Raw genomic sequence first — 26,341 nt, 5'->3', positions numbered from 1 at the left:
ATATACCCAATACACACAAATCTAAGGAAGGAATGGAATTTAAGAATATATACATATATAGACAAGCAATGACAGAGCGGCATGGACTAAGATACAGTAAAATATTATAGAATGCGTTATATACATATGAGATGAGTAATGCAAGATATGTAAACATTATTAAAATGGCCAGTGATTTCAATAGGCAGCAGCAGGCTCTAATGTGCTAGTGATGGCTATTTAACAGTCTGATGGCCTTGACATAGAAGCTGTTTTTCATTCTCTCTGTCCCAGCTTTAATGCACCTGTACTGACCTCGCCTTCTGGATGATAGCGGGGTGAACAGGCAGTGGCTCAGGTGGTTGATGTCCTTGATTATCTTTTTGGCCTTCCTGTGACATCGGGTGCTGTAGGTGTCCTGGAGGGCGGGTAGTTTGCCCCCGGGAATGCGTTCGGCAGACCGCACCACCCTCTGGAGAGCCCTGTGGTTGCGGGCGGTGCAGCCCGACAGGATGATCTCAATTGTGCATCTGTAAAAGTTTGTGAGGGTTTTGGGTGCCAGGCCAAAAAACTCTGTTGCGCCTTCTTCACCACATTGTCTGCGTGGGTGGACCATTTCAGTTTGTCAGTGATGTGTACGCCAAGGAACTTGAAGCTTTCCACCTTCTCCACTGCGGTCCCGTCGATGTGGATAGGGGGGTGCACCCTCTGCTGTTTCCTGAAGTCCACGATCATCTCCTTTGTTGACGTTGAGTGAGAGGTTATTTTCCTGGCACCACACTCCCAGAGCCCTCAACACCTTCCTGTAGGCTGTCTCGTGCAGAAGTAGATGCACAGTGGCTAGGAAAAACTCCCTAGAAAGGCAGGAACCTAGGAAGAAACCTAGAGAGGAACCAGGCTCTGAGGGGTGGCCAGTCCTCTTCTGGCTGTGCCGGGTGGACATTTTAAGAGTACATGGCCATTAAGTCCAGATCGTTCTTCAAGATGTTCAAACATTCATAGAAGACCAGCAGGGTCAAATAATAATCACAGTGGTTGTAGAGGGTGCAAGATGTCAGCACCTCCAGGAGTTAATGTCAGTTGTCTTTTCATAGCCGAACATTTAAGGTCAATGTACTAAGGTTGCTAGAATATGTTAGGCCACAGCACCCCTCTAGCCACACGACCTCATCTCTAGCCTGTGAGTCAGTTTGTTTGTGCTATCGTGCCAACTCCTTGTCACTCATTGTCACGTCAAGCATGTTTGGCTGGACAATGATCTCAATGGAGTTGGCCAGAGCACAAACAGATCTGGGACCAGGTTCCCTCATCTCTAGCCTGCCATGTTGAGCTCGGTGAGCTTCGGAGCCCTGGTTGGTTCACTTCATAGTCTGTGGACGAGGCTGAACAAGTTTCTCAACACTTCGGTGAGAAGAAACACCAGATATTTCCCCACCAGCGGAAAATATCCACTCTTCCTTTGCGTTTTGCCTTCGCTGCATGTCTGTTTAGTTTCCAGCTGCCATGTAACGTTCTGTGGCCAGTGTGGGAGGTGCGTAGAAATTACCCCCATTGACTTTACTTGAAATATGACCACTGAAGTTGAAAAACTTTGCACCATGCAAACTCATCGAGACTCCAAAACCTCTTTTGGTGTTGCAAGGTTGAATAAACTTCAAAATATTTTCCATTTGTATGTTTTCAAAGTAGAATGTGCAGTATCTATTGGTGTTCAACTCTAGAGATAGCTTAGTGAAACCTTTTTTGTAAGTGTATTTTGGTAGTGACTGCCTACTACAGAGAGTGAAAAAAAGGCCAGGTCTGAGTGAGCACTGATTATGTGTGGGCAGGAGTCATTCCGCTGCCAGCACTTTGCAACACTGCTATCCGCCAATCTCAGCTTCCTCACACGTTGACGCTCAGCCCTTTTGAATGCAGGTCAGAGGGTAGCCGCATGGGCGAAGGCATTAGTCTGTGACTCTTTCTCTCTCTCTTTCTCCCTGTCTCTCTCTGTGTTAGTTTTTACCTACCTGTGGGATATGTAGGACAACATTTAGAAAATTCACTCCCATGGTGTCCTGTAGATAGAGGGACTGGGCATACCTAGGCTTATTTTCTTTTGGCCATGTAGGTATTGGGTATTTTTGTTTCACTTTCATTCTTACCAGTTTCTGAAAGGCTCTGTAACTGTCCACAGTCATTGCTCATCCATCCGAATCCATTTTTCCCCAACCTCCAATCCGCTTCATCTGTAGAATGATTCCGTCTCGTTTGTGAATGTTTGTTGTTGTATGTGTGATGTGGGTGAATGTGAATGTGTACATGTCATTTTACTAATATTGTTCTCTCTCTCACCTCTCTTTTCTCTCCCATCTCCCTCTGTCTCATCTCTCTCTCTCCCCTCTCTCTCTCTTTCTCCCCTCTCTCTCTCTCTCTTTCTCCCCTCTCTCTCTCTCTCTTTCTCCCCTCTCTCTCTCTTTCTCCCCTCTCTCTGTCTCCCCTCTCTCACTCTGTCTCCCCCCTCTCGCTCTGTCTCCCCCCTCTCGCTCTGTCTCCCCTCTCTCGCTCTGTCTCCCCTCTCTCGCTCTGTCTCCCCTCTCTCGCTCTGTCTCCCCTCTCTCGCTCTGTCTCCCCTCTCTCGCTCTGTCTCCCCCCTCTCGCTCTGTCTCCCCCCTCTCGCTCTGTCTCCCCCCTCTCGCTCTGTCTCCCCTCTCTCGCTCTGTTTCCCCTCTCTCGCTCTGTCTGTCTGTGTGTCTCAGGGTATTATATGAAGGTAAGGAGCGTCTCATCCAGGACTGTGAGGTGATCCAGGCCACACCGTATGGCCGTTGTGCCAACGTCAACAACAGCTCTGCCGCTTCGCAGCGTATCTTCATCACCTTACGCCGCGCGCCGCCCGTCCAGCCCCAGAACTCCCTGTCCGTCACCGACATCTGCGTCATTGTCACCAGTAAGGGAGAGACGCCGCCGCACACCTTCTGCAAGGTGGACAAGAACCTCAACTGTGGCATGGTGAGTTGAGGCCACTGGTAATGAAGTAGGCTCATGACCAACTCAGTGGCCTTGTGATTAGAGTTTCCGTCCTGAGATTGGAAGGTTGGGGCTTCCTTCCCTCGTCGAGTCATATCAAAGACTCTCAAAATGGCAGGGGTGGACATCAAGCTGCCTCATGCTACAGAAACAGGAGATGGGTTCCTGCCCTATGGGCAGTTCTGGTTTGGACACGCCTACTTTCTTAAGGCCCACACACTCAATTGCTCCAACACATACCTTTTATTAGGTTGGTTTACAACATTTCGACCCCTGAAAGGGTCTTCGTCTGGCCCACAAAAGTAGAGCTTTGGGGAAGCAGTGGGGATGGAATATAACGTGATATGAAATTCAGGCCATGCCACTCACCCCCTAGCTGAGTACATTCTGTCGAAATGACGCCTTGAAAATGTTGTTTTGAGCCCAAAGTCACATGGTCTTGTTTTTCTTCCTCCAGTGGGGCTCTAGTGTTTTCCTGTGCTACAAGAAATCAGTGTCGGTGTCCAACTCCATTAATTACAAAGCCGGTGAGTCTCACACGCTATTGATTCTTTATTGTTACTCTATCTACCCATCTCTCCGCATCAGTCTCTATTTTCTGAGCTCATTGATGGATAGCTATTATTTTCCCTGGCCTTTGTTCAATGCTGTTTACCATGCATTTTCCTCTTGCTTCGTGCCTGAGTTGACTTCACAGTAATTGTATGCTGATCTCCTATGATTGAACTGAGTTGAAAGGAGCTTTCTGTGTGCTGTCGATAAGACTAAATGCACTGGCAAATGACAGCTCTGTTATCTGTCACTGAAATGCCTGGAAACTGCACAACACACTCCCTGATGTTAAATGGGCACCGCCTCACATTAGACTGGTTCACGATGACTCTCATTGGCATTTCTAAGCCTATTTCTGGTGCCCATTTATTTCAAGGTGGAAAATAGTGTCATTGTGCGTCATTGCTGTCACCCTGTGTGAAATGGTTTATCCTTTCACTTTTGGTTTTTCACTTAAATTACCTCCAAACAGGTTCTTATGGACTATACAAATGCATGTGTAGAAAGGTCATGTTTCTGAAGACATTTATCCCTTAAATAAGACATTTGTTGTTCAGATGGTTTCATTCACACTATGTATCCACCTTCTTGTAAATGCAGCTGTTTGTCCCCGTCTCGAACTTGCTACTTTCTGAGGTCAGAGCTGGGTGTTGGCTTAGACGGGCGCCTGTTCAGAGACTACGCATGCACAGGCACACACGCTTTATCTTCGCTAGGCTTTCTTCCTGTGAGGTGACGATGTTTGTTTGCCAGACCACAGACTGCTTCCTACCCCGCCTACTCCTTCAATCGCTTTTTTTTTCTATAACATTCTCTTAACATTCATTGGTTAGCAAGGTGTTGATTTCCTTTGAAAAGAATGTGTTCGGAATCTCCGCACACTGGCTGATGACAAGGGAAAGGGTGTTTTGATCTTATTCCAATCTCTCTCCTTCCATCCTCCTCTCTGCACTTCTTCAATGTTGTGTTATGATTGTGTAGTGTGCTCTGTTGACATCATTTCATTTGGTCAGTGAGTGTACCCCAATTAAATTCATATTACATGTAGCTAGGTTTATTATATGTCTTATGTGTGACTTGCTCTCTCTCCTCCAGGCCTCATCTTCCGCTACCCAGAGGATGACTATGAGTCCTTCCCCTTGTCTGAGTCTGTGCCCCTGTTCTGCCTCCCCATGGGGGCTAAGATCGAGTGCTGGGCCCCCAACACACGCTACCCTCTGCCTGTCTTCTCCACCTTTGTGTTAACCAACTCCTCTGGGGAAAAGGTAGGTGGACTAGAACAATGGCATTATATCAGTAAACAGGGATTTACAATGATTCATGACTAGATTGATCAGGGCTGTTTGATTTATGTCCTGCAGGGCTGAAACACTTGTTTTTGTTTAGTTTTTTTTTATTAGGAGAGAATGAAAACCAGAAGTGTTTTGGCCCTCCAAGACAGGAATTGAACAGCCCAGTGACAGAAATATGAATAGATAGTTGTAATAGTCAACATTCAAGTCTCACTTCCCGAGCTGCATGTGACATTGGGATTGGGGAGAAGTATTAGTTTTCTCCTCAGGCTGTGTGTATCAAGGCACCTGAATGTCAGCTGCCTCTTGAGCAAACTACAATCTCATCACAAGTTATGTCACAAACCACGTCGCATTTCCCTGAGCTAGTGGGAATAGGGCATTTGCCTCTCAATGTACTTTATGTAAATGTGTTGCATTTTGCTATTTAATCATGGGTGCATAAATGTTACTCACCCTGTCATAAAAATGTGTGAAGGGCGTTCGTCAACGTCCCTAATATTATCACCGGAATCTATCTTTCATCGAATCTAATTTGATCTGTCCCAGGTGTACGGCGCAGCCATCCAGTTCTACGAGGCCTACCCCATAGATCTCCTCAGTGAGAAGCAGAAGGTGCAGCTGGGCCTGCTCACCACCGTGGAGAAGAAGATGATCCCCAACCGGACGGTCAACACCAACAAGTGCATCTGCCTCCTTTCCCGCTGGCCCTTCTTCGAGTCCTTCCGCAAGTTCCTCATGTTCCTCTACAAGCTGTCCGTCTCGGGCCCCCACCCGCTGCCCATTGAAAAGTAAGGATGACGTCATTTGTCAATGGTGGGGGGGGGGGGTTGAGTTGGAGATGTGCTTGATTTAGCTTGGGGTTTGCACTTTTGGGACTATTCCATGTTTCATTGTACCAGGAAAACTAAAGACGCAGCTCAAGATTAAAGTGTTTGATACATGTATTTGACCCAGGTCTGGAGAGGAGTAGGTGGAGGTTTGAAGCTAATGCTATTCTTTGCTTGCGTGTGTTTCTTTGACAGGCACATCTCACACTTCATGCACAACGTGTCCTTCCCCTCACCTCAGAGGCCCAGAATCTTGGTTCAGGTGAGATGTCATTATGATTTTTGTGCTGGCGAATGCAGTTTATGTTGGTGTCGCTGTTGTGACAGTGTTGTTTTCTCTTTCAGCTCTCTGCACACGACACCTTGATGCTCGCACAGCCTGTGTGTACTCCTATGCCTCTCAGGTAAGATCTTTTATAGGCCATAAAAAAAATAGCTGCATTTCAGAGGGTACGTCCGTATGACAACTAGTTTAGAGACAGGATAATCTAGGGCCCAAGGGAAAACTTCAGGAACAGAAAGGGAGAAAGGGCCCGGTCCTTACCGTTGTCATGGCAGAGCATCAACCACAGTTTTTCCAGAGGAAATACCGGGGTTAGAAACGGCAATCCTCCAAACTTTCTGGCTCGGTAATACTAAACGCATTAATTCCTGATAGTTTTCCAGTTTGAAACTGCCACATGAAAACAGGCACTAGGACTGTCCCAGAAACAGCACTGCCTGTCTGTCACATTGTGGACAGGTCCTTCATTATTTAGTGTAGAAATCCAGCCTGTACAGATGAAATAAACTGTTATGCTGCAATTGCATTCTGTCAAGAAACCTCAATGTGTTCCATCAGACTTTTTTCCTCTCCAGACTTTTCATTTCAAAGTTGAATATGTTGTTGTTGGTCAGCTAGTGAGAAGAACAGAGAGGTCCACACGCTGAATATGCTCCCAATTTACCACCTTTATTGACAACGTTTCGATCCAACACGGATTTTCGTTTCACCTGACAGATCCGTGTTGGATCGAAACATTGTCAATAAAGGTGGTAAATTGGGAGCATATTCAGCGTGCGGACCTTTCTGTTCTTTTCATGTTCACTTTATTTATTTATTTATTTTTTACCACAGACGATGAGGTTTATTAAATAAATCAACTAAATGGGAGGTCATTTTTCTTTAAAGGAATGCACATGAAATACATATAACCACATTAAATACATATAACTACATGACCAAAAGTTTGTGGACACCTGCTCGTCGAACATCTCATTCCAAAATCATGGGCATTAATATGGAGTTGGTCCCCCCTTTGCTGCTATAACAGCCTCCACTCTTCTGGGAAGGCTTTCCACTAGATGTTGGAACATTGCTGCGGGGACTTGCTTCCATTCAGCCACGAGCATTAGTGAGGTCGGGCACTGATGTTGGGCGATTAGGCCTGGCTCGCAGTCGGCGTTCCAATTCATGTTCGATTGGGTTGAGGTCAGGGTTCTGTGCAGGCCAATCAAGTTCTTCCACACCGATCTCGACAAACCATTTCTGTATGGACCTAGCTTTGTGCACAGGGGCATTGTCATGCTGAAACAGGAAAGGGACTTCCCCAAACTGTTGCCACAAAGTTGGAAGCACAGAATCGTCCAGAATGTAATTGGTATGCTGTAGCATTAAGATTTCCCTTCACTGGAACTAAGGGGCCTAGCCCGAACCATGAAAAACAGCCCCAGACCATTATTCCTCCTCCACCAAACTTTACAGTTGGCACTATGCATTGGGGCAGGTAGAGTTCTCCTGGCATACGCCAAACCCAGATTAGTCCGCTGGACTGCCAGATGATGTATCACGATTCATCACTCCAGAGAACACGTTTCCACTGCTCCAGAGTCCAATGGCGGCGAGCTTTATACCACTCCAGCCGAAGCTTGGCATTGCTTGTGTGCGGCTGCTCGGCCATGGAAACCCATTTCATGAAGCTCCTGACGAACAGTTCTTGTGCTGAAGTTGCTTCCAGAGACAGTTTGGAACTCGGTAGTGAGTGTTGCAACCGAGGACAGATGATTTTTACGTGCTTCAGCACTCGGCGGTCCCGTTTTGTGAGCTTGTGTGGCGTACCACTTCGCGGCTGAGCCGTAGTTGCTCCTAGACGTTTCCACTTCACAATAACAGCACTTACAGTTGGGTCAGCTCTAGCGGGGCAGAAATTTGATTCACTGACTTGTTGGAAAGGTGGCACGTTGAAAGTCACTGAGCTCTTCAGTAATGTCATTCTACTGCCAATGTTTGTCTATGGAGATTGCATGGCGGTGTGCTCGATTTTATACACCTGTCAGCAACGTGTGTGGCTGAAATAGCAGAACCACTAATTTGAAGGGGTGTCCACATACTTTTGTATATATAGTGTAGAACCACAAGAAATACACAACGCAGCCTACAGTGTCTATAGCAGGGCTCTCCGACTCTGTTCCTGGAGAGATACCCCCCCTGCAGGTTTCAACTCCAAGCCCGTTCGTGGAGAGATACCCCCCCTGCAGGTTTCAACTCCAAGCCCGTTACTGGAGATCCCGCAGGCCCCAACCCCAACCCTGCTCCCGGAGAGATACCCTCCCGCAGGTTTGAACTCCAACCCCAATCCAGTGTACCTGATTCTAATAATTAGCTGGTTGATAAGCTGAATCAGGTTAGTTACAACTGGGGTTGGACTGAAAACCCACCGGAGTGCAGCACCCCAGGAACTGGTCCGGAGCCAAACCCACCGGAGGGCAACCCCCCAGGAACAGGGCCGGAGCCAAACCCACCGGAGGGCAGCACCCCAGGAACTGGTCCGGAGCCAAACCCACCGGAGGGCAGCCCCCCAGGAACAGGGCCGGAGCCAAAACCCACAGTGTTCACTTTATTAGCCCAGCACCTAAGTTAAGGATGTGTGTATGACCCCAAACTCTTCTATAGATGATGGTCAGCTAGTGAGCTCATGCCTTTCGGGGCTGGAAGACTTGCTGGCTAGTGCCTTTGGCACAGGTGTTTGTTGATATGCAAAGTTTGAACCGGTTACTCTCTGAAAATAAAATAAAAGTATTTTTCCCCTTAAAAGGTTTTTAAAAGAACCAGGTTTTGACACAAGGGCGCAATGTAACCTGAGCTTTTGTCTCAATCCAGTTTACCTTCACCCCTCCCTGATTTACCCACACACCTTCTTTACTGCACATGTACTGTTTACAAACCCCCCTTCAAAGATGGCTGCCCTTCATCCAATCCAACCTTTCATGACCCATTGTATCCCTGAGTCTCGTTTGAATCCTTTCCCCAATACCTATGTGCTCCTCTCTTCCCAACTCTCCTTTCCCCCTCTCCTCTCTCTCCTCCCCTCTTCTCTCTCCTCCCCTCTCCTCAGTGGTGCAGACTACAGTACACTGCTGATTAACCTGGGCCCAGAGAACTGTGCCACGCTGCTGCACTTTGTCCTGCTGGAGAGTAAGATCCTGCTACACTCCTTGAGACCCGCTGTACTCACCGGGGTAGCAGAGGCTGTGGTGGCGGTGAGTGATAAAGGATATGGTCACTCAGCTTTGATTGTGACAAGTGTTTTATAAAGGACTATATAAATGATGATTGGTTGGTTGGTTGGAGTTTGTATACATGATGTGGCCCATGTAGGAATGACATTAGGTTAATATGTGAAAACGTTGGATGAAAATGTGAAATAGAAGTTTGATTTTCTCTCCGTCTGTGTCCTACTATCTAGATGATATTTCCATTCCAGTGGCAGTGCCCGTACATCCCCCTCTGCCCGCTCTCCCTGGCAGGGGTCCTCAACGCCCCCTGTCCCTTCATCGTGGGCGTGGACTCCCGCTACTTTGACCTCTATGACCCTCCGCCGGACGTGGTCTGTGTGGACCTGGACACCAACACTATCTACCTGTAAGATCCAGACATTTTAAAGAAGCATTCCCCCATTTTGACATATGGATCTGTTAACACACTTACCCTAACTGTTGTCGATACCCCAGAGACAGTTTTTCAGTCCATATATCGCATATTATAAACTGGGTGGTTCGAGCCCTGAATGCTGATTGGCTGACAGCCGTGGTATATCATACCGTATACCACGGGTATGACAAAATATTTATTTTTACTGCTCTAATTACATTGGTAACCAGTTTATAATAGCAATAAGGCACCTCGGGGGTTTGTGGTATATGGCCAATATACCACGGCTAAGGGCTGTGTCCAGGCACTCCGCGATGCGTCGTGCATAAGAACAGCCCTTAGCCGTGGTATATTGGCCATATACCACACCTCCTCTGGCCTTATTGCTTAATTATGTATTTTTTATCACTTACACCAGAATGAGCATATTCCAAATACACCTTACTAACATTCTGAACCATCTCTGCAGGTCTGAGGAGAAGAAACACAGTAACTGGAAGAACCTCCCAAAGAAGCCCTGTAAGAGCCTGTTTCACTCCCTGAACAACCTGCACCACCAGCTGAGCATCGGTACAAACACAGTCATATAATTATATTTCAACTTTACTCTCGAGTCTCATAGCAACTGCTTCATGTCTGCGGCTTGGAACCATGCTGGAAATGATCTGATACAGCATAGTATGATTGGTGAAAATGATATACAGTACCAGTTAAAGGTTTGGACACCTACTCATTCAATGATTTTTCTTTCTTTTTACTATTTTCTAATGTCCATTGCCTGTGTTTCTTGGCCCAAGGAAATCTCTTCTTCTTATTGGTGTCCTTTAGTAGTGGTTTCTTTGCAGCAATTTGACCGTGAAGGCCTGATTCACGCAGTCTCCTCTGAACAGTTGATGTTGAGATGTGTCTGTTACTTGAACTCTGAAGCATTTATTTGGGCTGCAATTTCTGAGGCTGGTAACTAATGAACTTATCCTCTGCAGCAGAGGTAACTCTGGGTCTTCCTTTCCTGTGGCGGTCCTCATGTGAGCCAGTTTCATTATAGCGCTTGATGGTTTTTGCGACTGGACTTTAAGAAACGTTCAAAGTTCTTGACATTTTCCGTATTGACTGACCTTCATGTCTTAAAGTAATGATAGACTGTCGTTTCTCTTTGCTTATTTGAGCTGTTCTTGCCATAATATGGACTTGGCTATCTTCTGTATACCAACCCTACCTTGTCACACAACTGATTGGCTCAAATGCATTAAGAAGGAAATAAATTCCTCAAATTAACTTTTAACAAGGCTCACCCGTTAATTGAAATGCATTCCAGGTGACTACCTCATGAAGCTGGTTGAGAGAATGCCAAGAGTGTGCAAAACTGTAATCAAGGCAAAGGGTGGCTACTTTGAAGAATCTAAAATATGAAAATATATTTTGATTTGTTTAACACTTTTTTTGGTTACTACATGATTCCATATGTGTTATTTCATAGTTTTGATGTCTTCACTATTATTCTACAATGTAGAAAATAGTAAAAATAAAGAAAAACCCTTGAATGAGTAGGTGTGCCCAAACTTTTGACTGGTAGTATAAGTCAATAGTATGTTTAGCCTACTCTCCCCAGTCCTTTTAGTATGTGAAATGTAATTATCCCCATCTGGTGGCTGTTTTCCAGTGCGTCGGACGGCCCAGGAGGGCTTGGCGGTGGAGATGACCCCCATCGAAGCGGACTTCACCTGGCACAAGAAGATGACCTCCCTAGAGATGGAGATCCAAGAGTCCCTGCTGCGTTTCATGGCCAACATCCTGAAGGGCTACCGCTCCTACCTCAAACCCATCACCCAGGCCCCCTCCGAGAAGGCCACCTCTGCAGACTCACTATATGACCTACAGGGTTAGTGTGTGGGTGTGTTTCACCGCTCTTATCTCAAACCCATCACCCAGGTCCGATCCAATAAGGCCACCGCCTCAGACTTACTAAACGACCTACACTGTAACAATGGGGAATGGATGGATCGTTTTTAGTCCTTCGTTCATATATTTGCCCACAAAATGTATCACCCCACCCAGAACAAAATCTTGCGCACAGGCTCTATTGTCTATCTCGAAAAACTACACAAAACAGACGTAAAATGTGCTAATAGACAGTTTTTTTTAAGGAAATACTTTGAATACTAAAACTTTACTCATTGCGCTCTAGCGACTCCTTGTGGCAGTGTTTCCTCCGACACATTGGTGCGGCTGGTTTCCGGGTTAAGCGAGCGGGTGTTAAGAAGCGCGGCTTGGCGGGTCATGTTTCGGAGGACGCATGACCTCGACCTTCACCTCTCCCAAGCCCGTTGCAGCGATGAGATAAGATCGTAATTGGATCGCAATTGGATATAACAAAAATTGGGGAGAAAAAAAAACATCTAACACAAGTATTATAATTGCGCAATGTATATTATACATTATTTTAATGTCATCCAGGAGCTGTGTTAAACAGACCGCCTATCTGACTGCTGTTCCAAGTGTTCATAACAGGCAAATCTCTAATTTCACAGGCCTACTCAGAAATCAACCATCTATGGCATTGATTAATTTTTCCCCCCTCATCAATCTAAACACAATAACCCATAATGACAAAGCAAAAACTGTTTGACATTTTTGCAAAACAAATTAATAAATAACTGATATCACATTTACATAAGTATTCAGACCCTTTACTCAGTACTTTGTTGAAGCACCTTTGGCAGCGATTACAGCCTCGAGTATGACGCTACAAGCTTGGCACACCTGTATTTGGGGAGTTTCTCCCATTCTTCTCTGCAGATCCTCTCAAGCTCTGTCAGGTTGGATGGGGAGCATTGCTGCACAGCTATTTTCAGGTCTTTCCAGAGATGTTTGATCGGGTTCAAGTCCGGGCTCTGGCTGGGCCACTCAAGAACATTCAGAGACTTGTCCCGAAGCCACTCCTGCGTTGTCTTGGCTGTGTGTTTAGGGTCGTTGTCCTGTTGGAAGGTGAACCTTCGCCCCAGTCTGAGGTCCTGAGCGCTCTGGAGCAGGTTTTCATCAAGGATCTCTCTGTACTTTGCTCCGTTCATCTTTCCCTCAATCCTGACTAGTCTCCCAGTCCATGCCACTGAAAAACATCCCACAGCATGATGCTGCCACCACCATGCTTCATTGTAGGGATGGTGCCTGGTTTCCTACAGACGTGACGCTTGGCATTCAGGCCAAAGAGTTCAATCTTGGTTTTATTTGACTAGAGAATCTTGTTTCTCATCGTCTGAGAGTCTTTAGGTGTCTTTTGGCAAACTCCAAGTGGCTGTCATTCCTTCTACTGAGGAGTAGCTTCTGTCTGGCCACTCTACCATAAAGGCCTGATTGGTGGAGTGCTGCATAGATAGATGGGAGAACCTTCCAGAAGGACAACCATCTCCACAAAGGAACTCTGGAGCTCTGTCAGAGTGACCATCGGGTTCTTGGTCACCTCCCTGACCAAGGCCCTTCACCCTCGATTGCTCAGTTTGGCCGGGCAGGTTGGTGGTTCCAAACTTCTTCCATTTAAGAATGATGGAGGCCACTGTGTTCTTGGGGACCTTCAATGCTGCAGAAATATTTTGGTACCCTTCCCCAGATCTGTGCCTCAACACAATCCTGTCTCTGCGCTCTACGGACAATTCCAATCAAGTTGTAGAAACATCTCAAGGATGATCAATGGAAACAGGATGCACCTGAGCTCAATTTCGAGTCTCATAGCAAAGGATCTGATTATTTACGTAAATAAGGTATTTCTGTTTTTTATTTTTAATACATTTGTAAGAATGTCTAAAAACCTGTTTTCTCTTTGTCATTATGGGGTATTGTGTGTAGATTAATGAGATTTTTTGTATTTAATCCATTTTAGAATAAGGCTGTGACGTAACAAAATGTGGAAAAAGTGAAGGGGTCTGAATACTTTCCGAATGCACTGTACATAATGCATTTGGATGAAAATATAGTTATACCATTATTTTATTGCCCATTTGATTTAAAAGGTTAGTTCACAATCTCACTGGGGTATTGAAGACTGAGTCCCATACTACCCATTCACTGAAATATAATATAGCTTTTTTTTACTGGAGAATTGTAATTTAAAATAAGGCCACTAAAATCCACACAATGCATATTTCCTTTCACCATTTTTATTTAAACTCTGGCCACACAGCGTTGCCTGTTAAGTGTTTAGAGAACATTTGTGTAGCATTTCCTGAGCGTTTCCTATGGGACAGGCCCATTGACCTGGCTCTCTGTCCTCTCCCAGGGTTCCTAAAGAGCAGGGAGCGAGCCCACCAGAAGTTCTACTCGCAGCTGACGAAGACTCAGATCTTCATTCGCTTCATCGAGGAGTGCACATTCGTCAGCGACAAGGACACAGGCCTTGCCTTCTTCGACGACTGCATCGAGAAGGTGAGCGTTATCAAGCACCAGGCAACAGGAGTCAGTGTGGGGGGTCCATTACATATCAACTCCATCAATCCAGGAAGTTAATTGAAATTCAGTGAATGATTTTGACAAATTGAACAGTGTTCCCAGCAGCCAAAACTGGTTGTAATGATTCAATTTTTCCTGCTTTGCTTGCTGGGTTGGGGCCAATTCCATTCCAACTCCCATAAAGCCAGGAAGTGAATTGAAAATGAATGAATGAATGAATGAATTGAAAATGAATCTTTGAAAATAAATGTCACTTTTAGATTTTTGAATTGGAATTGACCCCCACACCCAGCTAGACAAGAACATGGCTTCCCTCCATCGTCCCTGGCGAGTGCCTCAGACCGATGTCAATTTTCGAACCCGATTTTTGTGGCATTTGTTTAACGTGTTGTTTTATTGATGATTCAGTCGTAACATTCCTCCAGGGGAGACTGACGGAGGAAGGCTCATTTCCTCTGATTGAATCTGTTCCTTTACCCTTTTCCCCTGCAGCTATTTCCCTCTGATAAAGGCAGTGACAAAGCCACTAAGGTAATCCCTCAGACCCTAGTCAAGTTTTAACACACCTCCTTTTCCAACTAGAGTCTGTCTCATTATTATGCATTAGAAGAATGGTTGTAGTGATTTTGATTTGTCTGTGTGTGTACGTGCGGCCATGTGCGTGGACACTGAGAACATGTTTTCCTTTCCATAGGTGGAGGGTGAGTCATCAGAGGACATTAAGCTCATGGAACTAGACGAATCACAGAAGAGTGAGCACACAGTCTTCGTCATGCCCCCAGAACCTCCCGCCACCGAGGACGAATCTGACCTCCCTGCCCGCTACAGGTGAGCTAACCCCCAGTACATGCTGCACCACTAACACATTGGCAGCACAATAACACCAGTGATCCTGGTAGTGTCTTACAGTGGACAGTGCATCTGGCTCCGAAGAAGGGATGCGGGTCTACGTTAACTTCACTCTCATACCTGTGGCGTTTTCCTCTCTCTCTCGCTCACTCTCTGTTAGTTATAAGAGTTTTCCTCGGTTGCGTATGGACCTGTTTGACCGTCCCAGAGAGGTGATGCCAGCGCTGAGGAGCAGCACACCAGGGGCCAGCCTGTCCAGCAGCCCTGCACTGCTGGCCAAGAGGACCAAGCAGGTACACATGCATGCATATATACACACACGCACAGTGGCAGGACCATGGAATGGATGCAATGGTGTGTACAATAAAATAAAGAGTCAACCAGAGGATCAGTTGCAACATTCAAATTCTGGTACGTTTTATTTGCTTCGTAAAACAACAGGTGTAGACTGACTGTGAAATGCTTACTTACGGGTCCTTTTCTAACGACGCAGAGTTAAAAATATAATAGAAATAGTGACATGAGGAGTAAATACACAGTGAATAACGAATAACAATGACAAGTAAAAATAACATGACTATACATGGGGAGTACCAGCACCGAGTCGATGTGCAGTGGTATGAGGAAATTGAGGTAGATACAGTGGGGGAAAAAAGTATTTAGTCAGCCACCAATTGTGCAAGTTCTCCCACTTAAAAAGATGAGAGAGGCCTGTAATTTTCATCATAGGTACACGTCAACTATGACAGATAAATTGAGAGAAAAAAAATCCAGAAAATCACATTGTAGGATTTTTAATGAATTTATTTGCAAATTATGGTGGAAAATAAGTATTTGGTCACCTACAAACAAGCAAGATTTCTGGCTCTCACAGACCTGTAACTTCTTCTTTAAGAGGCTCCTCTGTCCTCCACTCGTTACCTGTATTAATGGCACCTGTTTGAACTTATTATCAGTATAAAAGACACCTGTCCACAACCTCAAACAGTCACACTCCAAACTCCACTATGGCCAAGACCAAAGAACTGTCAAAGGACACCAGAAACAAAATTGTAGACCTGCACCAGGCTGGGAAGACTGAATCTGCAATAGGTAAGCAGCTTGGTTTGAAGAAATCAACTGTGGGAGCAATTATTAGGAAATGGAAGACATACAAGACCACTGATAATCTCCCTCGATCTGGGGCTCCACGCAAGATCTCACCCCGTGGGGTCAAAATGATCACAAGAACGGTGAGCAAAAATCCCAGAACCACACGGGGGGACCTAGTGAATGACCTGCAGAGAGCTGGGACCAAAGTAACAAAGCCTACCATCAGTAACACACTACGCCGCCAGGGACTCAAATCCTGCAGTGCCAGACATGTCCCCCTGCTTAAGCCAGTACATGTCCAGGCCCGTCTGAAGTTTGCTAGAGTGCATTTGGATGATCCAGAAGAGGATTGGGAGAATGTCATATGGTCAGATGAAACCAAAATATAACTTTTTGGTAAAAACTCAACTCGTCGTGTTTGGAGGACAAAGAATGCTGAGTTGCATCCAAAGAACACCATACCTACTGTGAAGCATGGGGGTGGAAACATCTTGCTTTGGGGCTGTTTTTCTGCAAAGGGACCAGGACGACTGATCCGTGTAAAGGAAAGAATGAATGGGGCCATGTATCGTGAGATTTTGAGTGAAAACCTCCCATCAGCAAAAGCATTGAAGATGAAACGTGGCTGGGTCTTTCAGCATGACAATGATCCCAAACACACCGCCCGGGCAACGAAGGAGTGGCTTCGTAAGAAGCATTTCAAGGTCCTGGAGTGGCCTAGCCAGTCTCCAGATCTCAACCCCATAGAAAATCTTTGGAGGGAGTTGAAAGTCTGTGTTGCCCAGCGACAGCCCCAAAACATCACTGCTCTAGAGGAGATCTGCATGGAGGAATGGGCCAAAATACCAGCAACAGTGTGTGAAAACCTTGTGAAGTCTTACAGAAAACGTTTGGCCTGTGTCATTGCCAACAAAGGGTATATAACAAAGTATTGAGAAACTTTTGTTATTGACCAAATACTTATTTTCCACCATCATTTGCAAATAAATTCATTAAAAATCCTACAATGTGATTTTCTGGATTTTTTTTTTTCATTTTGTCTGTCATAGTTGACGTGTACCTATGATGAAAATTATAGGCCTCTCTCATCTTTTTAAGTGGGAGAACTTGCACAATTGGTGGCTGACTAAATACTATTTTCCCCCACTGTATGTACATATACAGTACCAGTCAAAAGTTTGGACTATTTTCTACATTGTAGTATAATAGTGAAGACATCAAAAATATTAAATAACACACATGGAATCATGTAGTAACCAAAAAAGTGTTAAACATATCAAAATAAATTTTAGATTCTTCAAAGTAGCCACCCTTTGCCTTGATGACAGCTTTGCACACTCTTGGCATTCTCTCAACCAGCTTCACCTGGAATGCTTTTCCAACAGTCTTGAAGGAGTGCCCACATATGCTGAGCACTTGTTGGCTGCTTTTCCTTCACTCTGCGGTCCAACTCATCCCAAACCATCTGAATTTGGTTGAGGTCAGGTGATTGTGGAGGCCAGGTCATCTGATGCAGCACTCCATCACTCTCCTTCTTGGTCAAATAGCCCTTACACAGCCTGGAGGTGTGTTGGATCATTGTCCTTTTGAAAAACAAATGATAGTCCCACTAATCGATAACCAGATGGGATGGCGTATCGCTGCAGAATGCTGTGGTAGCCATGCTGGTTAAGTGTGCCTTGAATTCTAAATAAATCACAGACATTGTCACCAGCAAAGCACCATCACACCTTCTCCACCATGCTTCACGGTGGGAACCACACATGCGGAGATCATCCGTTCACCTACTCTGCGTCTCACAAAGACATGGTGGTTGGAACCAAAAATCTCAAATTTGGACTCATCAGACCAAAGGACAGATTTCCACTGGTCTAATGTCCATTGCTTGTGTTTCTTTGCCCAAGCAAGTCTCTTCTTCTTATTGGTGTCCTTTAGTAGTGGTTTTTTTGTAGCAATTCGACCATGAAGGCCTGATTCACACAGTCTCCTCTGAACAGTTGATGTTGAGATGTGTCTGTTACTTGAACTCTGTGAAGCATTTATTTGTGCTGCAATTTCTGAGGCTGGTAACTAATGAACTTATCCTCTGCAGCAGAGGTAACTCTGGGTCTTCCTTTCCTGTGGTGGTCCTCATGAGAGCCAGTTTCATTATAGCGCTTGATGGTTTTTGCAACTGCACTTGAAGAAACTTTCAAAGTTCTTGACATTTTCTGAATTGACTGATGGACTGTCATTTCTCTTTGCTTATTTGAGCTGTTCTTGCCATAATATGGACTTGTTCTTTTACCAAATAGGGCTATCTTCTGTATACCACCCCTACCTTGTCACAACACAACTGATTGGCTCAAACGCATTAAGAAGGAAAGAAATTCCACAAATTAACTTTTAACAAGGCACACCTGTTAATTAAAATGCATTCCAGGTGACTACCTCATGAAGCTGATTGAGAGAATGCCAAGAGTGTGCAAAGCTGTCATCAAGGCAAGGGGTGGCTACTTTGAAGAATCTCAAATATAAAATATATTTGGCTACACTGTATATACAAAGTATGTGGACACCCCTTCAAATTAGTGGATTCGGCTATTTCAGCAGCACCCATTGCTGACACGTGTATAAAATTGAGCACACAGCCATGCAATCTCCATAGACAAACATTGGCAGTAGAATGCCCATACTGAAGCGCTCAGTAACTTTCAACGTGGCACCGTCATAGGATGCCACCTTTCCAACAAGTCAGTTCGTCACATTTCTGCCCTGCTAGATCTGCCCGGTCAACTGTAAGTGCTGTTATTGGGAAGTGGAAATGTATAGGCGCAACAACGGCTCAGCCGACAAGTGGTAGGCCACACAAGCTCACAGAATGGGACCGCCGAGTGCTGTAATGCGTAAAAATCGCCTGTCTTCGGTTGCAACACTCCAAACTGCCTCTGGAAACAACGTCAGCACAATAACTGTTCGTCGGGAGCTTCATGAAATGGGTTTCCATGGCCGAGCAGCCGCACACAAGCCTAAGATCGCCATGTGCAATGCCAAGTGTTGGCTGGAGTGGTGTAAAGCTTGCCACCATTGATCTCTCGAGCAGGGCTCCCGAGTGGGCAGCGGTCTAAGGCACTGCATCTCAGTGCTAGAGGCGTCACTACAGACCCTGGTATAATTCCAGGCTGTATCACAATCCGGCCGTGATTGGGAGTCCCATAGGGCGGCGCACAATTGGCCCAGCGTCGTCCGGGTTTGGCCGGGGCAGGCTGTCATTGTAAATAAGACGTTTTTCTTAACTGACTTGCCTAGTTAAATAAAGGTTTAAAAAAATAATAATACAAAAGTGTAAACGGGGCGAATGATATGTTCGATGAGCAGGTGTCCACATACTTTTGGTCATGTAGTGTATTTAGTTAGCTATTTAACAGTCTTATGGCATGGGGATAGAAGCTGTTTAGGAGCCTGTTGGTGTCAGACTTGATGCGCCTGTACCGCTTGCCGTGCGGAAGCAGAGAGAATAGTCTATGGCTTGGGTGGTTGGAGTCTTTAACGATTTTCCGGGCATTCCTTTCACACCGCCTGATATAGAGGTCCAGGATGGCAGTACAGCTGTAGAAGTTTTTGAGATTTGAGGGCCCATGTCAAACCTTTTCAACCTCCTGAGGGGGTGTAGACACCGAGGAACTTGAAGCTCTCGACCCGCTCCACTACAGCCCAATCGATGTGGATAGGGACGTGCTCGCTCCTCCGTTTCCTGTAGTCCACGATCAGCTCCTTTGTCTTGCTGACGTTGAGGTAGAGGTTGTTGTCCTGGCACCACACTGCCAGGTCTCTGACCTCCTCCCTATAGGCTGCCTCATCGTCGTCGGTGAGCAGTCCTACCATTGTTGTGTCGTCATCGACCACGCGGTCCTGGTTGAACAGGGACTACAGGAGGGGATTAAGCACACACCCCTGAGGGGCCCCCTGTGTTGATGGTCAGCATGGCGGAAGTGTTGTGGCCTACCCTCACCACTTGGTGTCCGGGATGATGGTGTTGATATGAGCCATGACCAGCCTTTCAAAGCGTTTCATGGCTGTAGATGTGAGTGCTACGGGGCAATAGTCATTTAGGCAGGTTACCATGGCGTTCTTGGCCACGGGTAATATGGTGGTCTGCTTGAAACAAGTTGGTATTACAGACCGGGTCAGGGATAGGTTGGAAAATGTCAGTGAAGACACTTCCCAGCTGGTCAGCGCATGCTCTGAGTATGTGTCTTGGTATTCTGTCTGGCCATGTGGCCTTGAGAATGTTAACCTGTTTTAAAGGTCTCTGGAAAGCGAGATCACGCATGGTTCAGTGTTGCTTGCCTCGAAGCTGTTCTGATGTCCAGATGCTGTTTTCGATCATAGTAAATGATGGTGGAGACATTATGTAAAAAAAAAAAGATCAAATCGCAGAATTGATCAGGAGCACGTAAGACTGCTACTATTCACTGCAGCGCCATCTTGGTCAACGACATTGTCCTGATCAGTCTTGTTCCTCATTCTAGTTCTACCTACTCTGCCCTGTCTACTGCCCTGACCACATGACCAATTCCCCAGGTAGGGAATAACATTGCCTGCCGTGGACGCTGTCGGCTGCTGAGTCATTCTCTCACGCCGTGTCCCAAATGGCACCCTGTTCCCTATATAGTACTCTACTTTTGACCAGGGCCTATAGGGTCATTTGTGCACTATGTAGGGAATATTTTTGACAACCATTCTCTGTCTGGGATGGTGCACTGGCTGGTTCCAATAAAAAAGAAGTCCCTCACCACTGTAATCAGCAGCTACTTATTTACAGCAGGGCAGAGGAGAATAGCCGACTCTGGGCTGTAACATTGCTGCTCTTTGAGCTCTGTCTAGGCCAAGTACAGACTCAAAGCCAGTCAGACTTACTTTGGACAGAGATGGAAGAGTGGTGTGTGTGTGTGTGTGTTTTTGGGGAGGGGACGGTGGTCACTGTGACGTGTTTTTAGAATAATAGACCTCCCAGGAAACAGGCTTTTTTTGTCTTGTGATTCTTGTTGTTTTGTCGTCCTCCGCTTTTGTGGGAGGCCAATATATTTTTCCGGTTCAGACAGTTTGTGTTGCTGTGTATGTGTAGTATTTGTCTGGCTACGTGTAGAAGAGATAAAAAGTACCTTGTGTATATAAATGGATTACTTAATATAAACTGTGTGGTTCGAGCCCTGGATGCTGATTGGCTGAGAGCCGTGGTATATCAGACCATATACCACGGGTATGACAAAACATTTATTTTTACTAATCTAATTATATAAATGGATTACATAATATGCACCACACATTTTTATATTCACACACGTACCACAAACACTGCGTGGTGGGTGTCGTGACAAGATATCAAGTGAGTATGTGGGCGTTAATATTTCTGTGGCGCTTGACTCGCCTCATAAGGCCAGGTATTATTAGGCCACTGTTCTACGGAGAGAGGAGGGAGGGGAGGTTCACCATTAGGAACGTGCAAAGTCACACTCACTACAACTCTCTCCTCCCAACTCTGACTATGAGGAAATAGCACAGGATAATAATAAACTGAAAATCATCTGGAATCACTCATAATCAGTCAATTGTATTCACATTTTCCACAAATAAAACTAATTAAACTGAACAGAAATGAACTGTGTGTCTGTGTCCCTCTGCAGGAGATCAAGCTTGCCTACAAGATGGCCAAGCGCTTCTACTCCAACCCTCCGCTGTGGGCCAAGTGTCTGTTCAGCCACTGCTACAGCCTGTGGTTCATCTGTCTGCCCGTGGGGGTGAGGTTGGTCCAGTCCAAGAGCTGGGCCATGCAGCAGGCCTACAACGTCCTGCTCAAGATGAGGACCTCTGAGGTGGAGGTCCTGGATGAGGTGAGGGGAAGGGAGGGGAGTGGGGGTATGGGAAGGGTTGCGTTGTGGGGTTTTGGTTGTGGGGATGGTGGGGAGATTGGTATGTAAGGGGGTAGTGTTTGTTTGTCAATGTTTGTTAACATGAGTCTTTGAGTAGGCTTGTGTGTGTGTGTGTGTTGGTGTCATCATTCCCGCTACAGGGATAACGACTACAGTGGAAGTCTACTGTAGCTATTAAGTTATTATTAGCCACCATCTCTACCTCTGTAGGTGTGTTACCGTGTAGTGATGCAGCTGTGTGGTGTGTACGGTCAGCCTGTCATGGCCGTCCGTGTTCTGGTGGAGATGAAGAAGGCAGGGGTGCACCCTAACGCTATCACCTATGGATACTACAACAAGGTAGGTTACTTTAACCAGCCCATGCACTTACAGGTATCTGCCGAAATAAAGGAAACGCCAACATAGTGTCTTAATAGGGCGTTGGGCCAGAACTGCTTCAATGCGCCTTGTCATAGATTCTACACGTGTCTGGAACTCTATTGGAGGGATGCGACAACATTCTTCCATGAGAAATTCCATCATTTGGTGTTTTGTTGATGGTGGTGGAAACCGCTCCAGAATCTCCTATAAGTGTTCAATTGGGTTGAGATCTGGTGACTGAGACACGTGTGTGTATGTGTATATATATATATATATATATATATATATATATATATATATCTCAGCAAAAAAAAAAGAAACGTCCTCTCACTGTCAACTGCGTTTATTTTCAGCAAACTTAACATGTTTAAATATTTGTATGAACATAGCAAGATTCAACAACTGAGACATAAACTGAGCAAGTTCCACAGACATGTGACTAACAGAAATTGAATAACGTGTCCCTGAACAAAGGGGGGGTAACAGTCAGTATCTGGTGTGGCCACCAGCTGCATTAAGTACTGCAGTGCATCTCCTCCTCATGGACTGCACCAGATTTGCCAGTTCTTGCTGTGAGATGTTACCCCACTCTTCCACCAAGGCACCTGCAAGTTCCCGGACATTTCTGTGGGGAATGGCTCTAGCCCTCACCCTCCGATCCAACAGGTCCCAGACGTGCTCAATGGGATTGAGATCCGGGCTCTTCGCTGGCCATGGCAGAACACTGACATTCCTGTCTTGCAGGAAATCACGCACAGAACGAGCAGTATGGCTGGTGGCATTGTCATGCTGGAGGGTCATGTCAGGATGAGCCTGCAGGAAGGGTACCACATGAGGCAGGAGGATGTCTTTCCTGTAACGCACAGCGTTGAGATTGCCTGCAATGACAACAAGCTCAGTCCAATGATGCTGTTACACACCGCCCCAGACCATGACGGACCCTCCCCCTCCAAATCGATCCCGCTCCAGAGTACAGGCCTCGGTGTAACGCTCATTCCTTCGACGATAAACGCGAATCCGACCATCACCCCTGGTGAGACAAAACTGCGACTCGTCAGTGAAGTGCCCTTTTTGCCAGTCCTGTCTGGTCCAGCGACGGTGGGTTTGTGCCCATAGGCGACGTTGTTGCCGGTGATGTCTGATGTCCTACAAGCCCTCAGTCCAGCCTCTCTCAGCGTATTGCGGACAGTCTGAGCACTGATGGAGGGATTGTCATTCCTGGTGTAACTTGGGCAGTTGTTGTTGCCATCCTGTACCTGTCCCGCAGGTGTGAAGTTCGGATGTACCGATCCTGTGCAGGTGTTGTTACACGTAGTCTGCCACTGCAAGGACGATCAGCTGTCCGTCCTGTCTCCCTGTAGCGCTGTCTTAGGCGTCTTAAGGTACGGACACTTGGCCACATCTGCAGTCCTCATGCCGCCTTGCAGCATGCCTAAGGCACGTTCACGCAGATGAGCAGGGACCCTGGGCATCTTCTTTGGGGGGGGGGGGGGGGTTTCATAGTCAGGAGAAAGGCCTCTTTAGTGTCCTAAGTTTTCACAACTGTGACCTTAATTGCCTACCGTCTGTAAGCTGTTAGTGTCTTAACGACCGTTCCACGGGTGCATTAATTGTTTATGGTTCATTGAACAAGCATGGGAAACAGTGTTTAAACCCTTTACAATGAAGATCTGTGAAGTGATTTGGATTTTTACGAATTATCTTTGAAAGACAGGGTCCTGAAAAGGGGACGTTTCTTTTTTTGCTGAGTTTTTATATATATATACACACACACACACACACACACACACACACACACACACACACACACACACACACACACACACACACACCCTTTAAACCCCCTATGCTCCTTTGAGACCACTCCTTCAAAGTCACTGAGATCCTGACCAGCTTCCCGACCCAGTTGCATAGGGCGGGGTTCAGACCCAGGGCCTCAATGATGAGCTTGGAGGGTACTATGGTGTTGAATGCTGAGCTATAGTCAATGAACAACATTCTTACATAGGTGTTGCTCTTGTCCAGATGGGATAGGGCAGTGTGATGGCAATTGCATCGTCTGTGGATCTATTGGGGTGGTAAGCAAATTTGAAGTGGGTCTAGGGTGGCAGGTAAGGTAGATGATATGATCCTTCACTAGTCTCTCAAAGCACTTCATAATGACAGTAGTGAGTGCTACGGGGCGATAGTCATTTAGTTCAGTTACCTTTGCTTTCTTGGGTACAGGGGCAATGGTGGCCTTCTTGAAGCATGTGGGGACAGCAGACTGGGATAGGGAGAGATTGAATATGTCCAGGGATGTCATCTGTGCCGGCAGCCTTGCGAGGGTTAACACACTTAAATGTCTTACTCACGTCGGCCACAGAAAAGGAGAGCCCACAGTCCTTGGTAGAAGGCCGCGTCGGTGGCATTGTATTATCCTCAAAGCGGGCGAAGAAGGTGTTTTAGCTTGTTCGGAAGCAAGAAGTCAGTGTCCGCGACATGGCTGGTTTCCCTTTTGTAGTACGTGATTGTCTGTAGACCCTGCCACATACGTCTCGTGTCTGAGCCATTGAATTGCGACTCCACGTTGTCCCTATACTGACATTTTGCCTGTTTGATTGCCTTGCGGAGGGAATAACTACACTGTTTGTATTCTGCATATTCCCAGTCACTTTACCGTGGTTAATTCCTGGGGTTCGCGCTTTCAGTTTTGCGTTAATGCTGCCCATCTAGCCACGGTTTCTGGTTAGGGTAGGTTTTAATAGTCACTGTGGTCCTCTGTAGCTCAGCTGGTAGAGCACGGCGCTTGTAACGCCAAGGTAGTGGGTTCGATCCCCGGGACCACCCATACACAAAAAAAAATATGGATGCACGCACGACTGTAAGTCGCTTTGGATAAAAGCGTCTGCTAAATGGCTTATTATTATTATTATTATTATTATTATTATTATTATTATTATTATATTATTACAACATCTCCTATACACTTCCTGATAAACTCCGTCACCGTATCAGTATATCCGTCAATATTATTCTCTGAAGCTACCTGGAACATATCCCAGTACGCGTGATCAAAACAATCTTGAAGCGTGGATTCCGATTGGTCAGACCAGCGTTGAATAGTCCTTAGCACGGGTACTTCCTGTTTGAGTTTGAGTTGAGGAGCAAAATAGAGTAGTGGTCAGATTTGCCGAAAGGAGGGCGGGGCAGGGCCTTGTAGGCATCCCGGAAGTTGGAGTAGCAGTGGTCGTGAGTTTTAGCAGCACAAGTACTACAGTCGATATGTTAATAGAACTTCGGCAGCCTTTTCCTCAAATTTGCTTTGTTAAAATCTCCAGCTACAATAAATGTAGCCTCAGGATATGTGGTTTCCAGTTTGCATAAAGTCCAGTGAAGTTCTTTGAGGGCTGTCGTGGTATCTGCTTGAGGGGGGATATACACGGCTGTGACTATAACCGAAGAAAATTATCTTGGGAGATAATACGGTCGGCATTTGATTGTGAGGTATTCTAGGTCGGGTGAACAAAAGGACTTGAGTTTCTGTATGTTATCACAATTACACCATGAGTCGTTAATCATAAAACATACACCTCCGCCCTTCTGCTTCCCGGAGAGATATTTATTCCTGTGTGCGCGATGAACTGAGAATCCAACTGGCTGGAACGACTCAGACAGTATATTCTGAGAGAGCCATGTTTCCGTGAAACAGAGTATGTTACAATCCCTGATGTCTCTCTGGAAAGAAACTCTCACCCTGAGCTTGTCAGCTTTATTATCCAGAGACTGAACATTAGCAAGTAATATAATCGGAAGCGGTGGGTGGTGTGCACGCCTCCTAAGTCGGACTAGAAGGCCGCTCCGAGTACCTCTCCTCCGCCTGCGTTGTTTTGGGTCGGCCTCTGGAATCAGTTCAATTGCCCTGAGGGGTGCGAACAAAAGATCCGCTTCGGGGAAGTCGTATTCCTGGTCGTAATGCTGGTAGTGCTGGTGAGTTACCGCCGCTCTGATATCCAATAGTTCTTCCCGGCTGTATGTAATAACACAAACAAACCATTTTTGGGGGCTAATAACTTAACAAATAATGCATAAAAAAACTAAATACTGCAACGTTTCCTAAGGGCTAGACGCAAGGCA

General features: G+C 46.0%; 1 protein-coding gene across 1 annotated transcript in view; it reads left to right on the top strand.

Annotated features, from left to right (window-relative positions):
- Positions 1 to 26,341, top strand: part of LOC311132130 (DENN domain-containing protein 4C-like) — a 62,088-nt gene that overhangs the window by 23,185 nt on the left and 12,562 nt on the right. Inside the window, exons 3-18 of the mRNA XM_084165340.1 lie at positions 2,718 to 2,970; positions 3,446 to 3,515; positions 4,636 to 4,805; positions 5,382 to 5,623; positions 5,858 to 5,924; positions 6,008 to 6,066; positions 9,037 to 9,181; positions 9,388 to 9,563; positions 10,042 to 10,142; positions 11,233 to 11,451; positions 13,843 to 13,988; positions 14,505 to 14,543; positions 14,707 to 14,840; positions 15,022 to 15,154; positions 21,620 to 21,826; positions 22,076 to 22,204. Coding sequence (XP_084021466.1) covers positions 2,718 to 2,970; positions 3,446 to 3,515; positions 4,636 to 4,805; positions 5,382 to 5,623; positions 5,858 to 5,924; positions 6,008 to 6,066; positions 9,037 to 9,181; positions 9,388 to 9,563; positions 10,042 to 10,142; positions 11,233 to 11,451; positions 13,843 to 13,988; positions 14,505 to 14,543; positions 14,707 to 14,840; positions 15,022 to 15,154; positions 21,620 to 21,826; positions 22,076 to 22,204 — 2,290 coding nt within the window. The remainder of the gene's footprint in view (positions 1 to 2,717; positions 2,971 to 3,445; positions 3,516 to 4,635; positions 4,806 to 5,381; positions 5,624 to 5,857; positions 5,925 to 6,007; positions 6,067 to 9,036; positions 9,182 to 9,387; positions 9,564 to 10,041; positions 10,143 to 11,232; positions 11,452 to 13,842; positions 13,989 to 14,504; positions 14,544 to 14,706; positions 14,841 to 15,021; positions 15,155 to 21,619; positions 21,827 to 22,075; positions 22,205 to 26,341) is intronic.

This window comes from Coregonus lavaretus, assembly GCF_964263955.1.
Source record: "Coregonus lavaretus genome assembly, chromosome: 7".
Lineage (NCBI taxonomy): Eukaryota > Metazoa > Chordata > Actinopteri > Salmoniformes > Salmonidae > Coregonus > Coregonus lavaretus.
This window is presented reverse-complemented; position numbering and strand designations above follow the sequence as displayed.